At 43.7% G+C, this 25373-nt stretch overlaps 1 protein-coding gene across 2 annotated transcripts in view; it reads right to left on the bottom strand.

The window, feature by feature from the left end:
- The window catches only part of CPNE2 (copine 2), an 816058-nt gene that overhangs the window by 223141 nt on the left and 567544 nt on the right, over window positions 1-25373 (bottom strand). For both annotated transcript variants that reach the window (XM_085639480.1, XM_085639479.1), the window contains exons 10-11: window positions 15391-15450; window positions 7337-7470 (exon numbers count right to left, since the gene is read on the bottom strand). In XM_085639480.1, the coding sequence (XP_085495606.1) occupies window positions 7337-7470; window positions 15391-15450 (194 nt within the window). The remainder of the gene's footprint in view (window positions 1-7336; window positions 7471-15390; window positions 15451-25373) is intronic.

The raw sequence follows: 25373 nt of genomic DNA, 5'->3' as shown, positions 1-25373 counted from the left end.
CATCACGAGAAGAGTCTCGCAACGAAGAAGAAGCGTGTCGCAGCCGCTGCCGTCGCATCTCGGAACAAGGGTGTCGCCGCTATAGCTGTCGCATTGCACTGCAGAAGCGCCTCGCATCCACGGAAAAGCATGCCACTGTCGGAGCCGCTGTCGTCGCATCACTGAACAAGGGTGACGCCGCTGCAGCTGTCGCATCGAGCGGAAGCTCCTTGCATCGTCGGAGAAGAGTGTCGCCGCCAAAGCCGCTGTCGTCGCATCACGGAACAAGGGTGTCGCTGCTGCAGCCGATGCATCGATTCGAGACTTCTCGCAACCTCGGAGAAGCGTGCCGCATCAAGAAGAAGACCACATCTTTATTTCTTTGCACCAAACTTTCATCGCATCACCATCGTTGCAACACTTTTGTTGCCCTGCGTGTCGTATCTTAAGGTACATTGACTCAAAGTGTCGCATTTAAGATCTAAAGAGAACTAAGCTCAATTCTACCATTTTTAAAGTAACAGTATTGTGGATTTTTGTCGTTTATGGTCTTGTGTTAAATCTATATATTCTGTAAGGCTGTACTTTAAATTGCACTGACGTAATTGGTAGCATTTTAAAATACTGTTTCTTGCACTTTGCACACAACCTGTAGTCCTTAAGTACACGATTCTTTACCTGTGACCCCCCGGTCCACCGCAGTCAAGAGCGGACTGTTTGTGTGGAGGGAGGTCACAGGGCAATTCCTCTTCTCCAACCCACTTCCGGGTTGGGCCACACGCCGCTGCCATCTTGGGGAAAGGGACGCTCTAGTTGTTGCGCTCCCTTCCCAAGGCGGGCACTACAAAAGCAGCCCATGGCACTAGCGCACAGCGGACGGGTGCAGCGGGCCGGGACCCGGGGCCCTAACCCCTGCTCCTTTCAACAGCGACATCTTAAAGTATTCCCCCACTCAGCTGCTGAACCTTCGTACAAACCCGCAGCTTAACTACACCTGTTTAAACACTGGGGGAACTATTGTCGCCTATCCGGGATGTAATTTCACAGTGAATACCAATCTATATGGATCAGGTAATGCTTCACTATCCAGCACCTCACATGAACCTCACATGAAACTTAAGCAAACGCCCATCAACAACTTTTCTTTTTATAACATCAATTGTCGCTCCCTCCCAAAACATCAGTCGGATGTTTTTGATCTCCTAGTTGATCTAAAACCTGATGCTATCTTCCTGACCGAGACATGGCTGAACACCAGCTCGGGTCCTGATGTAGCCAGAGCCTTGCTGTCTAACTACTTAATAGTCAAGAAAGACAGAGAAGATAGATTAGGAGGAGGGATCGCCATTATTTTTAAAAATACTCTCAGTTGTAAGTTCGATGAGTTACTTATCCCAGGCTGTGAAGCAGCAGTGTTCAAATTGATCTTAACCCCTCACTTCACGTTTTTAGGGATACTGGTGTACCGCCCCCCCGGGCCATCTGGCTCGTGGGTTGCAAATTTCCCTGACCTTGTCATTCCTTTTCTTTTTAGTTCGGCCAATTTCACAATTCTGGGAGATCTCAATCTCCACCTGGAGATCTCCGCTTGCACTACAAGTAACACTTTTATCTCTGACCTGGCTGCCATGAACATCTCACTTCACAACACGGGGCCTACTCACAAAGCGGGCCATCTGCTTGACCAGATTTTTTCTAATTTACCCTATCTTCAATGTCCTGCAGCCTCCCCTCTCTGTTGGACTTATAATTTTTTAGTGGGTTTCAGGTTTGCGGTTCCACGTCACTCCTATGTGGTGAGTGACAGTGTCACAAATCCAACCAGGAACTGGAAAAACTTGGACATTGCCAATTTCAATCACTTTCTTCTTACTAATGCTCCCATCTTTAAAAACATTTTTGTCCTGGACCTCGTGGCGTTTCAAGACTGGATCCAGTCAGCACTAGACACCTGCCTTCCCGTTTCGGTCAGGAAGCTAAACAATCACCGTCCTCCTGCCCCGTGGTTCTCCGTAGAGCTAAAAAAGGAGAAAACTAAATGAAAAAACATGGAAAGACGGTGGCGAAGGACACATGCGCCTGAAGCCAAAATCGCATACCTTACGACTAAAAGGGCGTATCACTCCTAGAGGTCAGCATGTGCAAACTTTGTTTCCTCTACCGTTAAAAATTGTCCCAAAACCCTCTTTAAGATGGTCAAAGAACTCTCTGGTTCTGCAACCGCCCAGCCTCCCCCAGTCTGAACGCAATGCAATGTGAGGATCTTGCGCAATTTTTCCTAAATAAAGTGGAAACAATATACTCCTCATTGGCTGGCAACACCTCCCCCTCTATTCCTTCGCCTACTTTGACCTTTGCCCAACCCGGCCCCCCATCTGAATGCCGAGTTGTACTCGCCACGGACCCTAGGAATATCCTTGATACTTGGCCACTCTTGGATATGACGACACTCAAACAATACCTAAGCAAGACTAAATTGGGATCCCCGTGTGACATTCTGCCCATTATGGTACTACAAAAGACACACAGTTGATGGACGGAATGCAGAACAAATCAAAACATTCACCCCCAGTCAAGAGATCTGGGTTAAATCCATTATTCTTTTGCTCACCATGCCACCCCAGTTTAGACCTGGCCATATGCAAATGAGTCTTGACCCTGTGCCTCATGGGAACAGTCCAGTCCAAACTGCCAAGCCAGGTCCTCCCTGGACCGGAAACAAGCATCCTAGGACCGGTTTCAGGGTTTCACCCCTCTTCAGCCAGGATAGCTTGAATCCAGTGGCACAGTGAGCCCAGGACTCACGTCTGAGCATACCTGGCGCACTTAGGGCGAGAAAGCAAAAGACACACAGTTGATGGACGGAATGCAGAACAAATCAAAACATTCACCCCCAGTCAAGAGATCTGGGTTAAATCCATCATTCTTTTGCTCACCATGCCATCCCAGTTTAGACCTGGCCATATGCAAATGAGTCTTGACCCTGTGCCTCATGGGAACAGTCCAGCCCAAACTGCCAAGCCAGGTCCTCCCTGGACTGGAAACAAGCATCCTAGGACCGGTTTCAGGGTTTCACCCCCCTTCTACAGCAGCTTCAACAACCATCACTCCGATACATTTTGGAACTTCTCAATGCATCCCTAATGGAGTCTTTCGTGCCTTCGGACTGGAAGCATGCAATTGTCGTTCCACTATTTAAAAAAGCCAACTCTGACCCGGCGCTCCCCTCAAACTATCGGCCAATCTCTCTCCTTCCTGCTCTCTCAAAGGTTTTGGAGAGACACATTAATAGCCAACTATCTAAGTTCATCGAAACAAACAGGTTTCTTCATCCGTCCCAGTCCGGCTTCATGACCAGTTATTCTACCGAGACCACACTTTTAGGTGTCACTGAAATGCTGCGACAGAATCTGGATGCAGGTGACACGATGGCTCTGGTGTTACTGGATTTAAGCGCTGCCTTTGATACGGTTTCCCATGCCGTACTCAAAGTCCCTTCAATCCACTGGTGTAACAGGCGCTGCTCTGAGCTGGCTTATTTCCTTTCTCAGAAACCACACCTTTTTAGGTTTTCTCATCCTCAGCCAACTCTAAATTCTATTCCTCACCATATGGGGTTCCACAGGGATCTATTCTCAGCCCCCTGTTATTTAACATTTATGTTAGAGCCCTGGAAGCTATTGTAGAGGAATCTGGGCTGTCGCTATTCTCTTATGCTGATGACACCCAGATCATCTTTTCTCTCTCAGCTGGTAAGACCACCGAGCCTTCTGTTCTTAGGACGGGGCTCAGCAAAGTGGCATCCTGGATGCACGCCAACTTTTTAAAACTGAATGGCGATAAAACTGAGGTTCTGGTTCTTGGCAAAGATAGAGCCCTCTGGGGCCCCCAACATTGGCCCACAGAAATGGGTACATTCCCGCAACCTTCCACCCAGGTTCGCAACCTTGGATTTATCATCGACGATTCATTATACATGCGTCAACAAGCTACCAAGGTTGCGGCAACATGCTTCACCATTCTGAAATGGTTGAGGAAGATTGTGTGGATGCTACCTGGCCCCACCCAGAGAACCGTAGTCCAGGCCCTTGTTACATTTAGGCTGGATTATGGGAACATCCTCTATCTGGGGGCTAATAAAGATGTAACGCGCAAGCTGCAGCGAGTGCATAACTCTGCCGCCAGATTACTGTGTCGGGCCTCCAGAACCGCTTCGATCTCCAGTTTGCTGAGGAACCTACACTGGCTCTCGGTCGAGAAACGGGTTATGTTCAAGGCCCTGATTTACATGTTTCGTATTAAGCATGACAGAGCCCCTCGCTACATGCAACACTTAGCCTGTCCTTACGTACCTTCTCGCACTCTTTGGTCCTCTACACAAGTCAAATTCCAGGTCCCTCAGGTCAGACTCTCCTACACGGGTGGTCGTTCCTTTTCGTATTTAGGTCCTGTACTGTGGAATGCTCTCCCTCTGTCTCTTCGTATTCAACCCCATCTCCTATTGTTCCGAAAGTCACTCAAAACCTGGCTTTTCAGCAAATAGGTTTCTCTTTTTCCTCTGCTTTTCCCAGATAGCGCCGGGAAACCCTTTTTGGGTAGCTGTTGCGCGGATACATACATTTAAATAAATAAAAATAAATAAGAGACAGAGGAGAGTCGCAGCAAGATCAGGTAAGTGATTGGTTTCTTTTTTAATTCAAACCCAGCCTGCCCTGCCACCTCCGTACCTTACCGGCCACCACCGCTCTGCAAAGAAGTCATGTGTGACTTCTGCACATTGAACATGATCCCCCAATGAAGTAAGGGGGTTCATTTTTTTATCTGAAGGTGGTCTGTGACTGGTTGTGGTGAGCCCACCTTCCACAACCAGTCGACTAGTACAGGGAACACTGGCACCCCGACCTCCAAAGGTATGCCGTGACCACCGAACATCCGAAGGGCATTTGTGACGCTGAATGAGAACACAGCAAACTGAAAATTGCTCATTGATCACCTTGAATGGCAGGTAGAACAACTGGGCCTGCAGGATAGGAACATAAAAATAGGCATTGTGCAGGCTGGTGCTACCATCCAGTCTCCTGGATCCAGGGCAGAAAGAACCTGGGACAGACTGAGCACTCTGAATTTGTCCTTCCGCAGGTTGCAGATTTTAAAATAGTAGGAAGGTCTTCGCCATAGTCAATTCTTTTTGACTCTCTGTCTAGGGGGCCATAGGAAAAGAATTGGGATAAACCCTGCTAGTAGATGCTTGAACTACCAGGCTCTCAGGAGACGTGTGTTGTATAAGGAAAGCAGGGTCATCGAGAGCGGGCCTGTGGCATCGTGTCACCTGTCTGTTCAAAGGTCGGTAAGAGTAGGTAGCCCAAGTACCCAGGAGGGTGTCAGTTCTAATGAGGTCTGTGTGGGTTGTAGAACTTCAGTGAGAACATTGGTTTTCACAACAGACGATTGCTAGTCCACAACTTCAACCACCCACCTGATGACTACAGCAATTGAGGCTGAATCTTCCTGTGAAGGGCCTGGGGGAGAACCCAGCCCAGTGTCAGGGGATGTGTCCATTCAACAGGCCTTTAGCAGATCCAAAGAACAATTATCCTAATCATATTGTAGGAGATCTTCTTTCCCATTATCACCAAAAGCTGGTTGACCGTAACGGAGCTTGGTACTGGGCGTGGAGTCAGCTCTGAAGTCAGCAGTTGAACCCTAGCACCTTAGTGAGGCACATGCAGCATGAGGGCAGACCCGATGGTGGTAACCTGATTGAAGGCCTCCGAGGGACAATGGGGCCCAAAGGAGCACCAGTGGGAGCTGGCAGGGTGCCAAAGATATGGAACATGGCCTCCTTAAACACCTCATCCTATTGTGGCATTGTGTGCATCAGAATCAGATGCAGCATTGGCTCCATCTTGGGAGCCTGGGAGCAAGACTAAAAGACATCTTGCTGTCCTCTCAAGTTCTCAGGAGAGTGGGGAGGCAGGGATGAGGCCCGCTTGGACTTCTTATGCTTCTTTTTGGAACTGGCCTTTTCTAAGCCCTTTGGCCTTGTTAACAACCTGTCGTGGGAGTGACCTAGAGAGTGGTAGCAGGTCGGCATCCTCAGTTTTGAGTGTAGGGTGTTAAATGTTTTCCTGTGGTGTTTGGAGACAGCTCATCTTTGCACTTCGGTTGTTCCACCGCACACTCCTGTAATGACTTGAAGTTATGGTCCCAACACAAAAGCCAGGTCCAACCATTTTAGTAGGTCTGGCTTTTAATAAAAACCTATGGCTGTTTGTGCTGTTCCCACCCAGTTACAACCCTCTGGACAGATAATAGGGAGATGATCATTGTAGCATGACATACACCATGGAACTATTACTTAGACCTTTTTTGTTGCATTTGAAAAAAACTGCTTCCACTAACTTAATTTATTACGGGCACGTGTGTGTGTGCATAGATTGCACTCCACAAGTGTAGCATCCCTTAACATAAATATATTGCCCTTTGCTTACTTTCACCATATGCCTTGCAAGAGCACGTGCAGGTTAGGTACTAGGGAAAGTGGAAGGCAGACAAGAGTCATAGCTGATTGCCTATTTTGCCAAGCCATACATTTTTGCTTTCCTACAACTTACTTACTGATTATAAGATGGTTGTTAAAATCCAATCAATGAGTAAGCCCGAGTTTGCACGGAATTTGTAATTCCTAGTTATACAGTAATGACCAACCCTCGTACATTTCACCTTAAAGCTTTGGGCAGATCAAACATGCCCACATTTATTGGGAAAATTATGCGGAAGAAAGGAAAATATGTGGAACTTGTTTCTGTAAACATGAGTCTGCATGATATGTCTCATTTCAGAGTTCAAAACTCAGAATAGGATGTCTTTACCAGTTAATACTTAAATCCAAGGAATTAGTAATTATCGGGTGTGATTAATACCCCACTCAATTTCAGCACAATCACGGTCAGAACCCAAATGTTGGATGGGTACCAGCAGCACTTGTGCTCACGGTTGACCCCTCCAAAACATGAAAATACCCTTTGCAAATCAGCAACTACTAGGCTGTATGAGCCTACTTTCAAGGCAGCAATTTTCTCATACTTGCAACTATGCCTTTGGTAATTAGAGCCAAAATAAGTGACAGAAAGCTGTGCTTTAGGACATTCGTCTTCACAGATAGGTGAGATAAAACACATTTTTGGAGAAATGTACACTCGAGTGAGGCCAGTGGTATGTCTCTTCACGCATCAACACCTGGGAACATTGAAATACTTTAATGGGTTTACTTTAATCTAACAGCTAGGATATTATCATTGCTTTGCTAGATCATTAAGAATAATACCAGCCATGCAAGCTATGCAGAATTACTTACGTGTCATAATCCTGTATTATTTGTCCAACTGCCCAAATGGCTGACAAATATTCATTCATCCCCAAGGGATTGATATAGTGCAAAGAAGATGGATCCCGTGGGTTCCCATTTGATGCGGTAAAGTCAATTCCAACCTGCATTGAAACAAAAATCACAGATGTGGTTTATCAATGCAACATATCTTATGATTGCAGAACAGAGTAGTACTTACACACCTTAAGAGAACCACATAAAAGGTTTGTGAGTCAAACCCTCACAGTCTGATCTACTTCAAACACACGTCAGCTACCATTAAAGAGTGCAATCACTTTCATCAAGACAATTGAAAATGTTTCTTTACATCTCATGAGTCACTACCTATTTACTTATTATAGATATAAAGTGCTACCTTTCAGATACTTCAGAGAGCTTGACAGGAAGAAAAATACAACTTGATGACAGTAAAGGGATGTAAGAGTCCAATTAGACAGGGTGAGTGACCATGTGCACTATACTTAGATCACAAACTCCTACTGTGTGTTGAGTTCATGCAATGTCTAATACAAATTTCTGCATCAAATCCCCATGCAGTTGACGACTTGGAACTTGTTCCAGCACTTGGACATTAGCGTGGCTTGTTCATCCCATCTAGAAAGTAAACTATTAGAAAGCAACACTTTTTTGGAAAACTCCTTTTTCTTAGTTTCAACTAATGTATCTGTTTATAGACTGTGATAGTATGGGGGGGCAAACAAAAACCCTGGGGAGGATGCACAAAGGTATACAATTAGGTGTGTGCTGTATTAGAAGCACTCGTTGTACTTACACGTGTATTCACTTTTTTACGTTTTGCCTTTTATTTATTTAAGTTATTTACAACATTTGAACTACCACTCCGTAGGGAGTGTCTTGCCACTGCCTAGCATAGGGAAAAGGGTCTGATGCAGAAGTTATTCAAAGAAAAAAAATGTTTTTTTAAAAACTTTCCTAAAGTTTATCAGTGTGGCAGATGAAGCTGGAGACTGAATTAAAAATTCATCTGACTATTGCATTTCAGATTGTCTGAAGGAAGCAAATAGATTTTTGGGGAAGGCCTTTGAGTAGGAAGAAATGCCATTGTTCAGGCATCTTTTGATGAAAAGAAAGGGACGTCATGATACCAAGTAGGATATGGATCTAGTGAAAACAAATTTCGAGACACTCGAAATGTGTTTCTTTAGCTTCAGGTCAGAATCAAGCATGACATTTCGGATTAAGGAGATTGGACTGGGAGAGTCTCCGATTTGGGGAGTCCTTAGGGATGTGGCCTAAAGGTTCATTTTATTATGGATAGGTGACAATCTGATATGACCTGATGTTCAACAGTATCAAAAGCAGTAGATAGGTCCAGGAGCCTCACTATTCCTGAACTTCCATTATTTGGGATCATCCTTAGATTACCAATGGCAGAAGTTATAACAGATTCAATTCTGAGGCCAGGCTTGAATCCAGCTTGAGTGGCAGCCAAAAGGATGTATTCAACATGGAATAACATTGTTTAGTGACAGAGATTAACTAAGAATGGAAGAAGTGGTATTGGCCTGTAACGTGTGGAGTCTTCTGTGCTTAGATTGGATTTTTTTAGAATAGGTTTTATAATGGACTTTTTAAGGGTGATGAGGCCTTGCTTTCTTTCCATGAGATGTTTAGTAATTGCCAAATCATTAGGGTGATAGAGGTGCAGAATGTTAAAAGGAGTTGGGCTGAGCAGATGTCATGAGGTAAACATAAATGTTTGCTGGTTATAATGAGTTAGTGGCACTCCTCCATTGAGATGGGTGAAACACTGAGGAATGCACTGTCTTTGCCTGAAGTCAAACAGCTCATTGGTTTTACGTAATGGATTTTTGTTAAGGTTGTCCCTTATCTTTCCTATTTCATCCTGGAAATAGTGAATAATAATTCCAATAGTTCCTGCATTGGAGACACATCGCTGCTTATGATTAAGGGGTTCAAGAGTGAGTGAGCTATTTTGAATAGTTCCAAAGAATTATTTTTGATCTGAGAGAATTTGCTAAAATAATAGATTTTCTTGGCTTTACTCGTCAAGTGATTATGTGTGCACTTCTGTCTCTGAGAGATCCGTTTATCCTAAGGGTTGTAGGCATTCCTCCGTTTTCGATATGTGTCTTCTTCTGCAAACGCTTTCAAGAACCATGGTGAGTTGTTTAACTTTTATTTGTTTGGTTTTTAGGGAACTATATTGTTAAAGGTCTAATTTAAAGTTGTACTGAAAGCTTATAGCATGATATCAGTATCACTGTAGGCTTTACTTGTTTTTGCATCCTTTGCTATATCCTTAAATGTACTGTTAAATTATATAGGAGTTGATATGGTCGAGTGGCCCTTTCTCTTCGCGGTGTTATCACATCTGGGGTTTGGGCCGAAATTTTGTGCCTGGATCCGACTCCTCTACACTAAGCCGCTTGCTCATGTCGCGGCCAATGGGCATATGTCGGAGAATTTCCCTCTGGGGCGGGGTACGCGTCAGGGCTGCCCGCTCTCGCCGCTGCTCTTCGCCCTCGTGCTCGAGCCTCTCGCGACTTGGATACGGTGGGAGCCTATGATACGGGGCCTCCGCTGGTCGCCGAGCTGGGAAGACCGCGTCTCCCTCTATGCGGATGACATACTGCTCTACTTAGCTTCCCCTAGGCGCTCGATCCTAACGTTGCTTAACATCTGCGAGGTGTTTGGCCGGGCATCCGGCTATACGATAAACTGGTCGAAGTCGGTCCTCCTGGTGCTGCGGGGCCCCCCCCCTCGACTGCCGGAGGGCTGCCGGATACAGGTGGCGGAAGGGTCGTTTAAATACCTAGGGGTGCACATTACACGGGAGCATCAGGAATTTTACAGGCTTAACTTGGGCCCCCAATTGGACCGCCTCAGGCGAGATGTGCAGCAATGGGGAACGTTGCCCTTGACCCTGGTAGGGAGAGCGGCGCTCTTTAAAATGATGGCCCTGCCGCGGTTTCTTTATGTGCTGGAAAACACTCCATACCCGGTGCCCCCGTCCTACTTCCGTGCGGTGGCGGCGCAGGTCTCCAACCTTCTCTGGGGCAACAAACCGGCACGCATTGCACAAGCAAAACTAGTCTGTGGATGGTACGATGGGGGCATTGCGCTCCCAGATATCCAGCTCTATTATTGGGCGGCGCAGCTTAAGGTGATCAACCACTGGCTCCATGCGCCCCAGTCAGACCCCGCGTTTAAAGCAGATAGGGATATACTGGGTGAAAGGGGTCTGCTAGCTCCACTATATGATGCCCGGTTGGCCCCGAAACTGATCGGCCCTCTGCGACAGACTGTGTCTCTCTGGCATGCGGCGCAGGCCAGGCTGGGTTGGCGGGGGGTTCTGACGAGGCTAACACCTCTCTGGGATACAAAACGACTGGGGCGGCTGAGGGACAGCAAGGGCTTCGATGCTTGGGACGCCATCGGGATCTCGGTGGTAGGCGACGTGGTGCATAAAGGGGAGGTGGTCCAATTCGCTCGCTTACAACAACAATACGAGCTGGCTCCCTCAGAATGGTTCCGCTATCTACAGATGAAACATGCCCTGACGACGCAATTAACCCCAGGTGTGCAGGTCCCGGAGGCCTCCCCACTGGAGGACAGGTTGTTGACCGAATACATGCCTAAGAGGGCCACGTCCTTTACGTACCGTAAATTAGTCAACAATTTACCGGACTCTATGGGACTATTGAGGTAGAGGTGGGCTGGCGAGGTCGGCGAATTTGATGACCCAGACTGGCGGGAGGCGCTGGCCTCGCCACGTGAGGCGGGCATACCTTCGAGGCTGCGGCTGGTGCAACTTCGTATTTTGCACCGCTCATATTTCACCAGGTGCTTGCTACATAAACTGGGTAGAGCGCCGCACCCCTTCTGCCTGCGGGGTTGTGGGGAGGAGGGCACCTTTTATCACCTGATCTGGGACTGTCCCGTTCTCCAGCTATTCTGGAGGCGAGTGCTGCGCACGATGTCACAGGTGTGCAGGGTGTCGGTGCTGCCGGAGCCCAGGCGTTGTCTCTTGAATGTGTGGGAGCCCACAGATCTCAATCGTCAGGCGCAGGGCTGGGTGACGCTTGGGAACATGACGGCCAAAAGGAACATAGCCCAAAAATGGGGAGCGGTGGAGACGCCGTTGCTATCAACATGGAAGAGCGAGATGGATAGGGCTATGTTTGCTGAGCGCTCCGTTTTTGTCAGGCGGGGTTGTCCTCGTAAGTGGGTCAGAGTGTGGGGAGCATGGAACAAGTATAGGGGTAACATATGTGATCCACCACCTCTTTCAGATGAGGAATCCTCTGATTCGGATGGCTAGGGAGGCTAAGGGGGTGGAGGGGAGGGTGGGCGGTACTGGTGATTGTCAGGTATCTAACTCGGGACTATCTGAAATAATCTTGGCTATGCATGGTGATTTTTCTAATGTACTATATATACGGTCTGATTCTAAATCTGTTGGTTGTCTTTGTTGTAAAAACAATAAAAACTTTAAAAATAAAATAAAAAAAAAATAAAAAATTATATAGGAGTTAGTACCTTCCATGAATGGCAAGTACCTTCAACTTGATGTTGTTTGGATTCACTTCTATGTGTATTGGGGAGTAAAAACAAGGTCTCTGGACCTTGAAATTGGGCTGAAATGGTTAGGGTTTACCTTTAAAGAATCAGGCCACCTCATTCCTCACTATGCACACACCTGAGTTGTTTGACATACATTTATTTGAAACTAAAGACTAATAAATGCATATCTTCATTTATGCATACACAGGGTTAATATTCAAAATAAAATGAGATATGCACCATTTGTTGACCTGCAATGTGCTAAAGCATGCAATGCATATCAGATATGTGTAGAGTTAGGCGTTGCCTCATTTCCTAGTGATATTGTTACTAAAACTGGGTAGGTGCTCACATAATTGTAGGAAGATAGTATCTTGATGTATGTGAACGTGAACGCCCCTATCCCCCACCCAAGCCATACAACTGCCCCAGGGACCGAATAGAGCAGTGTTACGGGACCCCATTCTTTGGGAGATTGAGGGCAGGGAATACAAATGTAATTCTCTGCCTGCACTGTCCTGGGCAGGGATCACAGTGCTCCTGCCTGACAGGAGCAGAGAAAAAAGATTCTCCTGCCCGGGCGGGAGCAAAGTAACAGAGCTGCCTGGAGAGTAGGCAGGACCCGTGGGGTCTTGGTGTTCCACGTGGCTCCAAAGGTGATATAAACTGTAGATGCCCCGAGTGGGACCAGGACACACAAAAATGTTTAAAAATAAAACTTTGAAAAAGCAATAAAAATGTGTGTCAGGAGCAGCTCATTTACTATTCACTGGTCCTAGCAATGCCCTGTGAGGGCTTATTAGTTATATTTTTGAATCCTGTTGGTGCCCTTGCCCCTCTATCAATCATTTTATTTAAGTTGTGGAGGACTGAAGGGAGCGAAGCTGCCCTTTAGCAACATTAAGAAAACAGAGTATGTTTCCTGGGCCATTGAACCCTGACTGTACCACACTTTTTAAAGCACTCTGAGTTGGAGCTTCATGCTCTTCAGCTGGTTTTATGGCTGCGCCTTGTGGCCTAAAACATGCTAAAGAAAGATTCAAAGACATGGCATTTCAAAAAATATTTTATTGAAAAAATGTGTGACAATCACTATTACTAAACATTGCAACGTGTGAATTAAAAAAAAAAATTGATTATAGTTATTGGTGACTTTTTCACAAAGCCAATAGGCTGATATGTTGATGTGATGACCCCTTGATAAAGCCAAAAGGCCTGTCACTTTTTATATTTTGGGGTTCTGACCTTTGACAAAGCTAGTAGGTCTGCCTTACTTAAAATGACACCCTTTATATTGTTGCATGACATATTCAGTTGTGCATAGTGACTGTGTTGTGCACCTGTGGGAGGTTGGGTGCCAGCAGGGGGTTGGGTGCCTGACCCCATGTCATGAACAGTGATGGACATGCCACATTACATTTAAAAAAAACATAGGAATTCACTGAAAAATTCATAGGTTAAAGGGATGTTGTAGTTAGGAATTAGAATACTAACTTACTTTGCATTAAAAAAAACTTAGAAATTCAATGAACACCGCCTAAGGTTAAAGGGTCATTATAGATAGGTGACAATGTCTGGTAAAACCTATCGTTTAAAACTGAAATTCACTAATTATCTCAAGTAACTATAACTTGTACCTTACAATTACTATACCTAGAGCCCTTGCCATGCACTGCTAACTACCTCCCATATTACATCACTCATGACATGTTCTATGACATCATTGATAACATCACTGCAACATCACAAATTACATCATTGATTATACTGTGCATGGTGGAGACACAAGCTATAGTTACTTTATGACACACGTTATAGTTGAGATAACTATAACTGGTGAATTTCAGTAGTTTGTTAGTTTACAAAGGTGAGTTTTAAAGGTCATTTTCACCTATTATATATATATATATATATATATATATATATATATATATAAAATGGGTACTTCGGTGCATCGAAAACCTATTTTCATAAGGCTTAAACACGGTGTTGTACAATTTGATGTATTTTTTTTTAATGTTACAACCACATCATGTAGTACAAAACAGTATTCAACATAAGCTATATGATTTTAAGCCTGACTAAACATTTACATAAACAAATTCTGGAAAAGACAATAGGTCTGGCCTTGGCAAGCCAGTGCGATGGTCAAATTTTTCTTTTTTTTTTTTTTATCGCAAGCATGTGCCACAAAAAAAGGAAGAAAAGAAGACAAGCTACAGCCAAAAAAAAGTCACCACATGCTTCCCCAAAAATGTACATATATGGCTGTTTTATTAGTGATGGTTTATAAATAACAAGTCTTTTATTTGTGGTATACATGTTTTTATTATTATTATTGTTTGTAAAGGAAACAAGACTAAATCACCACCTTGATAAGCACTTTAATGACAGGCAGCTACAATGTTACAATCTCTCTTAAATACCTTATAACAACATGGAGGCAGACAGTAAATCACCATTTAACTTGGCACTCGAACTGCAGGCAGAATTAATAACTGGCATTTAAATTTATATATAATATGAGTACACGAAAAAAGCTTATTTTGAACCACCTTTGTCACTCAAGAGAAAGGACCTATTTAGGTGAATGTGAACAATATGCACAGGCTTTGTGCAGGAAACATCCATTACAATGCAGGCATTACAATGCAATGCCTTTATAACGCAGCTAATACAATGCAAGTTTAATTACAATGCATGCTATTACAACGCATGCCATTACAACGCTGACCAGCACCTTCCCTGAGGTAAGCACCCGGTGGTGTTAGAATCATACATTAAGTTGTAATGGTGCATGCGTTGTAATGGCTTGCGTTGTAATAGCATGCATTGTAATGGAGCTTGCCTTGTAAAAACCGCGTTATAAAAGCATGTGTTGTAATAGTTTGCGTTGTAACATCATACATCTCTTTGTGCAGTCAAAGTAAAGAAGGTCAATGGGAAAAGGGGCCATCCAACTGCCCCATGATATATGCTGTGGAGGGTGGATGCAAAATGTGAATGCCAATTTAACTGACCAATAGATGACTCCAACTGACCAAAAGCAAACAATAGTATGGTGAAAAGGCTAATGCTGTCTCAAAGGCCACACTTAAAAATAAAGATATTGGGTAATGAAATGGGAAGATATTAACACCTAGAGTTATAGGTATAAATACATTTGTGCATAAGAATGATACAACAACCCAGATATGAACCCACAAACAAATTTGAAAGTGCCTCTATGCATACACCCGTGTACACCATGAAGATCACAATACATTGGTAGTAACAGTAAATAAAGTATGGGGATCAGCTGCAGACTGTTATACTTAACATAACATAATAGCAAATAGAAACCTCAAATAACAGTGGCATAGTAAGCGTTTTGTATCAATCCACATTTGTACATTTACTTTGACTAGATACCTTAGTACAATAACTCATTAATCAAACTTTCCCTGACAAACCAAAATAGAAAATGTACTTACAGTAAACATTAACTGGCATCCTCCGAGGATATAGTCCAAGAAGGAGTAGTCTCTTGCGATCTAAGGAAACACAACAAAAACATTTTCAGGAACTGCATTCTCTCACTACAGAACAACTTAAATACATATAAATACGTTGTTCTGACTTAACTGCCGAGGAACATAGATTTTGTAGGAAACTTCTCTGTGTTCCCATCACTTCCCCACATTTTATATGTCATAGGGAATTGGGGTTGCATTTTATAGGGGATTTTATTCGTGCACGTCCAGCCCTTTTTTGGCTGGCGATTTGGAAAAACCCTGCCGCCATTCTGACTAGGGATATCATCGAGGATTGTCTACGCTGCGACAGGGGCTCGGCCATTCCCTGGTTATCAGGGGTGTCTAGCGTATTCCGCAGCGTGAACCTTGAAAATACCTTCCTAAAACCAACTACCACTGTGCTCCCCACTAAACGTGAACTTAAAAAAGTACTCTATATGTCATTTGACGCTGAAAGGGTAGTAAGGGAGTCTTTGAAACCTAGTGTCCGTGGATACCTAGCCCGTAATCTCACAATCTATCCGACACCCAGTTATTTAACCCTCCTGTTGAGCCATTGGGAGCGTGGCCTTATATTTCGCCTTAGGGCAGGCACTATTAAATATGCACTTAGTTTTTCTTTATGGAATTTTAACGACCAATGTGTTGAGCCATGCCCTTGTGACTCTCAGAGTAGGCAAACAATTTTACATTTCTTATTTTTTTGTAAATTTTACATGAAGTACATTAAATGGTTTTTATCCCCGTATTTTAAAAAACTAAAACCTCTTAGCCTGGAACTTGCATTTTCAATGATTTTGTCTCTGGATGACGATGAACTTGTCTTTCGCGTGAGCTCTTTTCTAAAAACTGTGGTTCGTGCACGGTTAACAATGTCCTAAAGTAATATGGTTTACTCCTCATGTGCAAAACAGCATTTTTATTGTTTAATTGTATGATTTTATAAATGTTTTGTTTTTCTTCTGTACTTTTATGGATTGTAATGATCCGAATAAAGTTTTCATTGATTTGATTTGATTTGAAATACATATATATGTGTTCCTTCCTACTAGAATACATCCAAAGAATTTGCCTATTTATTTTCCCTGCCCAATCATTTAGCTTATACTGGTAGAAAAATAGAAGAGAGACAGGGAAAAGGAACAAGCATTGGTGCATATTTGAGTATAGTTCTTGAAGCAGGGAATAGGCGCTATACCAATTACACATAAAGAAGTGATCTATTTCCAGAAAATCATATTTGGAAAAAATAAACTCCTTTTACTGAAAACTAGCGATACAGCTCAGGTATTATTTAGCATAGAGTGGAAATATGTATGTGGATATGTTCACATATCCCACAAAGGGGCCGATTCCGATCCTGGAAAAATATTCCCCGTACAAATCCTATCTGGAGTTTTTTCCGACCGAATCGTACAAGTCCCGTACAAACTGGCAAGTACGATTCGTATGGGAAAAAGTCCGTACGAATCGCATTGGGAAAATTCCCCCACACGTCCTCGGGTCAGGAAAAGTCTCAGACACGTCCCCGGACATTTTTACGTACAAATGGGAAAACTGAAGTCCGAATGCGCAAGTACGATCCGTCCCATCCGTCCGATTGTACAACTGTATGGAAAAAAGACCGTCCGGAGCGAACTCCCATAGCAACCATGGAGATGTCCAAACAGGTGCCAGGTACGCGCTGAACACCCCCCCAGCCCCCCCGTGTGTACGCGCCGTACCCCCAGCCCCCCGTATGTACGGAGCGTACCCCCACCCCCGTATGTACGGAGCGTACCCCCAGCCCCCCGTATGTACGGAGCGTACCCCCACCCCTGTATGTACGGTGCGGACCCCCAGCGCTACAGGGGGCTGGGGGTATGCTCCGTACATACGGGGGGCTGGGGGTGCGCTCTGTACATACGGGGGTGGGGGTATGCTCCGTACATACGGGGGGCTGGGGGTGCGCTCCGTACATACGGGGTGGGGGTACGCTCCGTACATACGGGGGTGGGGGTACGCTCCGTACATACGGGGGGCTGGGGGTACGCTCCGTACATACAGGGGTGGGGGTACGCTCCGTACATATGGGGGTGGGGGTACGCACCGTACATACGGGGGGCTGGGGGTCCGCTCCATACATACGGGGGTGGGGGTACGCTCCATACATACGGGGGGCTGGGGGTACGCTCCGTACATACAGGGGTGGGGGTACGCTCCGAACATATGGGGGTGGGGGTACGCTCCGTACATACGGGGGGCTGGGGGTATGCTCCGTACATACGGGGGTGGGGGTACGTCCGTACATACGGGGGTGGGGGTACGCTCCGTACATACGGGGGTGGGGGTACGGCACGTCCATCCGCGGGGGGGCTGGGGGTCCGGCGCGTACTTACGGGGGGGCTAGGGGGGTGTTCGGCACGTACCGGGCCCCCTTTTCCTCACGCTTCGCGGCGTACTTCACTTTTCCGGCACTTTTTGGGTGCCGTAAAAATATTGCCGTCCGGAGTGCTGTCGGTACGAATCGTACTTGCTGGTACGTAAAAAGCTGCCAAACTCCGTCCGGACGTCACGTCCGCGGTGTCCCGGATCACATTTGTATGTATTTTTCTGTCGGTCGGTCTTTTTTCCGATTCGTACGAAAATGGTGTTTCCGTACGAATCGTACTTGCAAGTTTGTAGGGTTTTTTTCCCGGGTTCGAGTCGGACGGAGAAAACGCTCCGACCGACAGTTTGTACCCGGTTTTTGCAGGATCGGAATCGGCCCCAAAGTGTCTATGTTCATCATTAACTAAAAATAGACCATTTTAGTGTCATGGAGACATCATTTTGTGGCCTATTCTCTAAAGATAATAAAGCAGCCTGCTCATGCATAAAACGTAGCCTGCCATATGACACATGGTGCATTGCTGGGGGCCTGTTCTTCTTAGGAGGGCACCAGCTCCATATTAAGTGCAGGTCTTAAAGACCATGGGGAGAACGTTAGTAATGTGACCAATAACATTTCAAATTGGAACTGTCTGGAAGTTTTACTTGGAAAAAGAAAGTTTGTCTGACTTCTAACCTCTGTAAAAAGACTTTGGATTAGAAGTGTTGAATGATATTGGGAAATCTTGATGGACACCATAAAGGCAATTAAAAATAACAAGTACTGGTAAAGCCAATGGACCTGCATAGCATTTTCAGTTACAAGCCAGACCACTTGACTTTGCCAGAGTTTCTATGGACTCTTAATGGCATTATACAATTGGCGACAGTATCACAGAAGCAGCTGGGTGCGCTAAATTTCTATTTCAATAGCAGCCCACAGCAGCATCAGGGAAATAAGTAACCATGCTGTTCCTGTAATGGAAACTAAGTGCTACCATTAGAGGAATAACTGTTAGGCAGTTCTAAACAACACATTATTTCACTGAAGCTGGGTACCCAGTGGCAGTAACATCAAGGAGTGTGGGGTTTCTGACAGGCGAGAAACAGGGAGATATCAGCTGTAAGAACTACTTACTACTTTATTCCCATCAATAAGTCATTTAGGCAAATTCAATAGGGCAATGTAAATAGTTGCAAAATCTTGTGAACTTGGCAGACAGCCCATCAATGCACTCTCAAGCTACAAAAAGTACAAGAAAGTCAATGGCTGAAGGAAGCTGACCTAAATTCCACTCTACATGATTATTTTTACATGTTTTTAAAGAATTGATAACATGAGCTCTTGCTGCACACAACAGTAGTGGACTGTAGTCAGACCTAAAAAATAAAATAAAAAAAGACCTGGGGGTAAAAAAAGCATAATTTCTGGGTAAACAGAGGCTTCTGGAGGTAAACAGTAACATGTACGCCATGTGAGGACAACCTCCACAAGGAAATGAGTGACAAGCCATGAAACTCAGGGATAAATGGAGGATGAAGGCGAGCGCACCACGCAGACAAAAGAGTGAAGAACGTACTTGGGGTGAGATTCAGCAAATGCATAGCATCACAAAAAAATGTGTAACATTGAAAGGGGGACAGAGCCTGGCTAAGAGATGGGAAACCTACTAATGCAAACCCAAGGTATCGAGGAGAAGAAAGCTGGAAAGGGGATCTAGAGTGGTCTCCCTATTTTGAGGAATGGTAATTAAAATGACATTTGTGAGTAAAGAATGCATCCTTAAAAAAAATAGGAATGAATGCATTTTACACTGATGCTACTTCAAAGTGAAATGCTCAAAGAATCACTGCACATATAAAATCTATCTTCACCATTTATTTTCAAACTTGAATTCAGAAATGAAGAGATAAATATTTTTAATCTTTTTTTAGTGGGCCCACTCCTTTCTTTTCCATGCACTTTCATAATAATTTACTTCTTGTGGCTTTATTTTGGGAATTTGAAGAATGCATATATTGCTGAGGCCTCAATTTTCTCCAGTGAACTGGTGCAATGTTTTGTTCTCAGTCCCAAATTTTGGTAAAGCATTAATAGGCACTGTCGGAAAGATATAGATGACAATAAGCGGTTTCACGCTGTGAAAAAACATAGCAGTACATAGATTTACTAATTTCACTCCAAACTAGTAAAATATCTTTGTTGTCTCATAGAAACTATTTTAGTTATACTTGAGCATGGGAATGGAGTTTGGTTCTGGCAAATGGACTCATTTTTAGGACAGGTGAAGGCCAATACTTCTTTATTTTTCTAACATTATGTATATAATATACTGACTTAAAGGGGTTTTCAGCCAACCCTCTTCAGCCCTTGGGCTCTTGTGTATCATTCAAATTGTCCTTCCGCTCTCTAGAGCAAAGAACATGGGGCAATGGGTAAGCATGCTTCACGCACTGGCCAACTTACTGTGAGTGACGGCATTCTGCTCTTTCACAATGAGGACATTCACACACAAAGTAGTTCCCTTCAGTATCAAAGATTATTATGCAATCAGTGTTTTTGAGACAAAAAATTGTTTTGCACTTAGCTAATGTTATTTTTTACACTCACATGGGCAAAGCAGCCACACCAACAATGATGTTTTACAAAAACCACAACAAAACAGAAGAAGCTCTGACAAAGCCAAATGGCTGGCACCTAACACCAGAAGTAATGGCTTTACCAATGCATGTTAAATTAGGCTCTGGGACAAATTCTCAAACATCCACCTATTTACTAATGTATTCAACCTAGTAGACACCAGAATTAGTTGGAAGACCTACCCTTAGTCATTAATAATATATACTTGAAGTTACATAAGTTTTTTAAAAAAGGCAGGAGTGGCTAAGGCAAAAATACAATTTAGTCACACAAGTCCACCGTCTTTCCTGTCTATTTCAATAACTTTTACTTCATATGCCTCTTTATAAAATAATATCAGAGATATATTATTCCAGAAAATCGCTGGATGACAGACAATAAGACTGCATTAGGCAGGACTTAATTAAAGTGCAGAAATGGGCGTTGTATTTCCTTTTTTTGTTGTGAAGCACTTGACACTTTATCTGACTTACAAAGATGTACTTTCTAATATATATACACAGAAGCTAAATATTGCACCTTAATTACACTATAAATTGATCCCTCTAAGTAAGCCAATCTGGATGCACACAGCACTTTTTGGTCTCCCATAAATGGGATCCCAAAATACACGGAAAGATCCAGGCACTGCACTTTAATTATAGATTAATTGATCGTTGAAGTTGATAAACTCTATAAATATTTTTTAATATATTTTAGGTTTTGTGTCGAATTTGGAAACTTTTTAACCTTATTGTCTGATAGATTGATTGGTTTTATATTGATGCTTAGAGATTTCTCGCACTATGGTAATGATTCTAATTAATAGCACAATAAAGAAATCTATCTATCTGTAATGTCTTTAGCCTACCAGAACGCGAGTGGGTGGATCAGTCTTCCTGCTTTCATTTAAGGGAGTTCTACTAAGGAAGTTTATTTTTCCTAGGCCTCTTTTAAGGAGGTTTCTTTGAAAGACATATGTGAGGCTGCAACATGGACTAGTCCCCACACCTTTATTTTCGAATTATAAGTTAAGATGGTGGAATTGTTTTTAACTCCCTTTGGGTCTACTGTGCTGTCGGCAGTGGAATCATATCTGGAAACGTATTGTTTTGTTTTGATTCAATAAATAATGTGGTGTTGCAAAGGTTTGTCTCAGTCATCAATATCCTTTTAATTTTAGATTTGGTACACGCTCAGTTTATAAGGACTGTGGCAAGGAAGACGGATGAGGTAGGTAATGACTCAGTTACTTACCGGTAATCTTCATGACTCGAGTCATATTCTTCCTCACCACAGTCCTACATTCCCTCGTTACCTTACCTTCTGTGGTAGTTTCAGGAAGTCACTGAGGTTAGCACCACATATTTGATCATGTGTTAAACTACTTCCTGTACACCTCATAGGGTGGGGCTTAGCTTTTCTTTTTTAACATGGGTGAAATGCTGTGCACGATCCACACAATAGCTCAATTTGTAAGGACTATGGCGAGGAAGACAATGACTCGGAGAAATGAATATTACAGATAAGCAACTAAGTCATTGTTATTTAAGCACTCTCATTATCAGAGTGTAGTATCCTGCATTTGTTATTGTTATGTAATTTACACCTCCTGCTCAGCAAGTGTTCGTGCTGTGTGCTCAATAAAATGTTGGAGTCATTATGTGCCTCGGAATGTTGGGACACAGAGAGGTTTAGTGACAGTTGAGCATGGGCTGAGCAGCAGGAAGGTTGCTCCTGGTGGGGCTCTTCTTCACAACTCAACTACCTGTTATACTGAAACTATTCTACATGTTACCTGCTTGAATAAATCATCTTTAATTACATCGTACCTGCGTGGACCTCCTTACTACATTTATTTGGCGACGAGTTGATGATAAAGAGGACCTGGAGATGGCGCAATCTACAGAGACTACAGTTGCGACAACCGGCGTGCCATACGTGCCACCATCTTCTTAAAGGTGTCCAAGTATCACTGCCGATTTAGTGGGAAGCAGGCATCGCTTTCGGCAGAATGCCGACACTGAAGGTGGTTTGTGCTTTCCATATCCGAGGATGTCTACTACTCGGTATGCCCCTCAAGAAGGGACAGTATCCTGCTTTAGTCCTCCGTCATCAATTTTATGAGGTGAGAGGAGCCGAACACTATCCAATCAGGCGCACACACGAAAACTCTGTGGGCCGCTCTCAACCAAACACACACATTAGTTACCTCTTTCGTCTCTTTCCTTCATGTGCCTGTTATAGAATAATCGGAAAATAAATGCACAGTGTGGTGCTGTCATATTTGGATTTCCTAGACATTCTATTGAAGAGTTCCATTTTACAAAGTGCCGATCCTGTGTTATAATTAACCCACTGTCGTAGTCACATACTGTTTAGTTATTCTAATATGCTCAGAGGACAGTGGAAGCTGCCAATATTTTCTACCAATTTTCACAACACAATCGATGAGAGCCAAGTTGTCTGTATACAAATGTCTGTGTGTGTCTCAAGGCTTCGGTGACACGCACACCATAAACTAACAGTCACCTAATGAAATGTTATTGTGACCGTAATTTAAGCCTTTTTTGTATGCAAAACTGTATATTCTTGCTTTCTCCCTTATTTCTGGGGAGGGCTTTGGATTTTTAGTCCTTTCTACACGTTCTTGGGTGTCAGACCCAGTTGGGTACAGTTCCTTTTACTTAGTAGCCAAAGGGTAGGGCTCATTACAGTTTCCTCCCTCACACAGGGTATTGCCCAATGGGTCTCTTTCCCATTTTCACTAATGGGCTACGTTTCATGGAAATGGGTACTAGCCCCATTTCCTCACATACACTTGCCTACATGGGCTACATTCGGTTTTCACCCTTACACAGGGCACCGTTGCATGGGTTACAGTCTCATTTACATCGCCACCCTCACACAGGGTGCGTCTTATGGGTTCTAGTCTCATTTCCACTTTGCACTGCATTTTACCTCTACATGGGGTTGTCCCTACAAGGGCAACTATGTCATGGGTCTCAGTCCCATTCACAGTGCTCCTCACCCTTTTGCCTAGGGGTAGAGGACGGTCATGGGTTTCAGTCCCATTGGCTGTTATTTTCTCGCTATTTAATTATTTTATGTTACATTGTCATTTTGATCACGCTACGCTATGTATTATATCTTATTTGATTTGTCTATTTGAAAATGGGGGAGGATTAGTGATACTGTTTGTATTTACTTTGCTTCTTTGTTTTCTCACATGTTCAGATTTCCTCTTGACGTCACTTCCTTTTCATCTTTGGAATCTGGACCATACACATTTCGCTGTTATTCTTCTTTGGTCTTCAGTCTTAACCCTTTCTGCAGTGTTCTTCTCGTTCTTCCTTGTTCAGGAGGAGTTCCTTCCTTCTCTTCTCCTTGTGCTTGGGTATGTCTTCTGTTCACGTCGTGCCTTGTCCTTCCTTCCTTGCTAGCCTGCCTGGCCAGTGGGTGTGCGTAGGGGTAGTCTTTGGTGCGTCTATGTCTCTCTCTTCTTCTGGTTTCTTCTTCTGCGTTTCACTGTCTCCTTTCTATTTAATTGTTGTAGAGGATGGGTTTTTTCTATTTGTATACTTACACTATTTGTATACTTACACTTTGCCTCCTCCTTGTCTTCTCCCATCTATCTCTTCGCTCTGCCTTGCTTGCTCTTTTCCTTGGCGTTTATTCTGTCACACCGTTGTTCTCCTATGCATTCTGTTCTTTGCTTACTCTCGTTAAATTTTGTTCATATATAGGACTTGTGCTTCTGTAGTAAGGAAAGGGGATATGTAGTATTCTGCATTTGTTATTGTTATGTAATTTACACCTCCCGCTCAGCCAGTGTTTGTGCTGTGTGTTCAATAGAATGTTGGAGTCATTATGTGCCTCAGAATGTTGGGACACAGAGAGGTAAAGTGACAGTTGAGCATGGGCTGAGCAGCAGGAAGGCTGCTCCTGGTGGGGGCTCTTCTTCACAACTCAACTACCTGTTATAATGGAACTATTCTACATGTTACCTGCTAGAATCAATCATCTTTAATTACATCGTACGTGTCGACCTCCTTACTACACAGAGTCACTTTTTTTCAGTTCTCCATGCACACAGAGTTTTGCACCAGGATCAGAATCACAACCTTTAGCGGAAATCACCACATTCTACGCAATTCTCTGCATGTGAATTTTGACAGGTCTAACCTGCTGAAATCTACTGGGGGAAAAAGGCCTAATAAATATAAATAGCAATAAATGGAAATTTTTATGTTTTAAGGGGAAAACTATTAATAGCAGTTATTCATCAGGCAGATAAATACTGATCCCCTAGCGTATCTATCAGTTTATATCGGTCCGATAAATAAAACCGCCTGCCTTATAGGGAGGAATTAGAATATTAATTCCTTTAATTATATTATTTCTACAGTAAATGTTTTGACATTCATTTTGTTTAAGTATTCTTCCTGCTCTAAGTATCGAAAAAGGAGACAGAGGCAGCATCTGCAGGAAAGGGGGATGGAGAGGTAGAGGTAGAGAGGCACTGGCACCATCTTACAGGTAGATGAGCAGTTAGGCAAGTGCAGGTGCAGCTTCCTCGCTCACCTCACTGGAAAAAGTATAATTAACTAACTAATTAGATTAGTTTGCATATGCGTATGTGATGTCATGTGCAAAACAAGAATGAACTGTTTGTAAATAAAAAAAGTAATAAGTGCAAGCAAAGCTCTTCTTGGTGGAAATTAAAACCAACATGGAGACACCGTGGGAGAAAAAAAAAGTATTATAAGAAGAAATTCTAAGAAACATTTTTGGCAGTGCAGCAAGGTGTAGGAGACTGGCTAGGAAGAGACAGGACAGCTCGAAGGTTCGAGGGACAGGAAGAATGGTGATTTTAAAATGGCAATAGATGGATTCCAGCAAGGCTAGACATGAGTCCTTGGAACAGTCAAAGAAATGGGACAGTAGAGGAACACATGAAACCACATGGAAG

Source organism: Triturus cristatus, chromosome 12 (genome assembly GCF_964204655.1).
Source record: "Triturus cristatus chromosome 12, aTriCri1.1, whole genome shotgun sequence".
Classification (NCBI taxonomy): domain Eukaryota; kingdom Metazoa; phylum Chordata; class Amphibia; order Caudata; family Salamandridae; genus Triturus; species Triturus cristatus.
The sequence above is the reverse complement of the archived record's forward strand: the minus strand, read 5'-3'. Positions and strand labels throughout refer to the sequence as shown.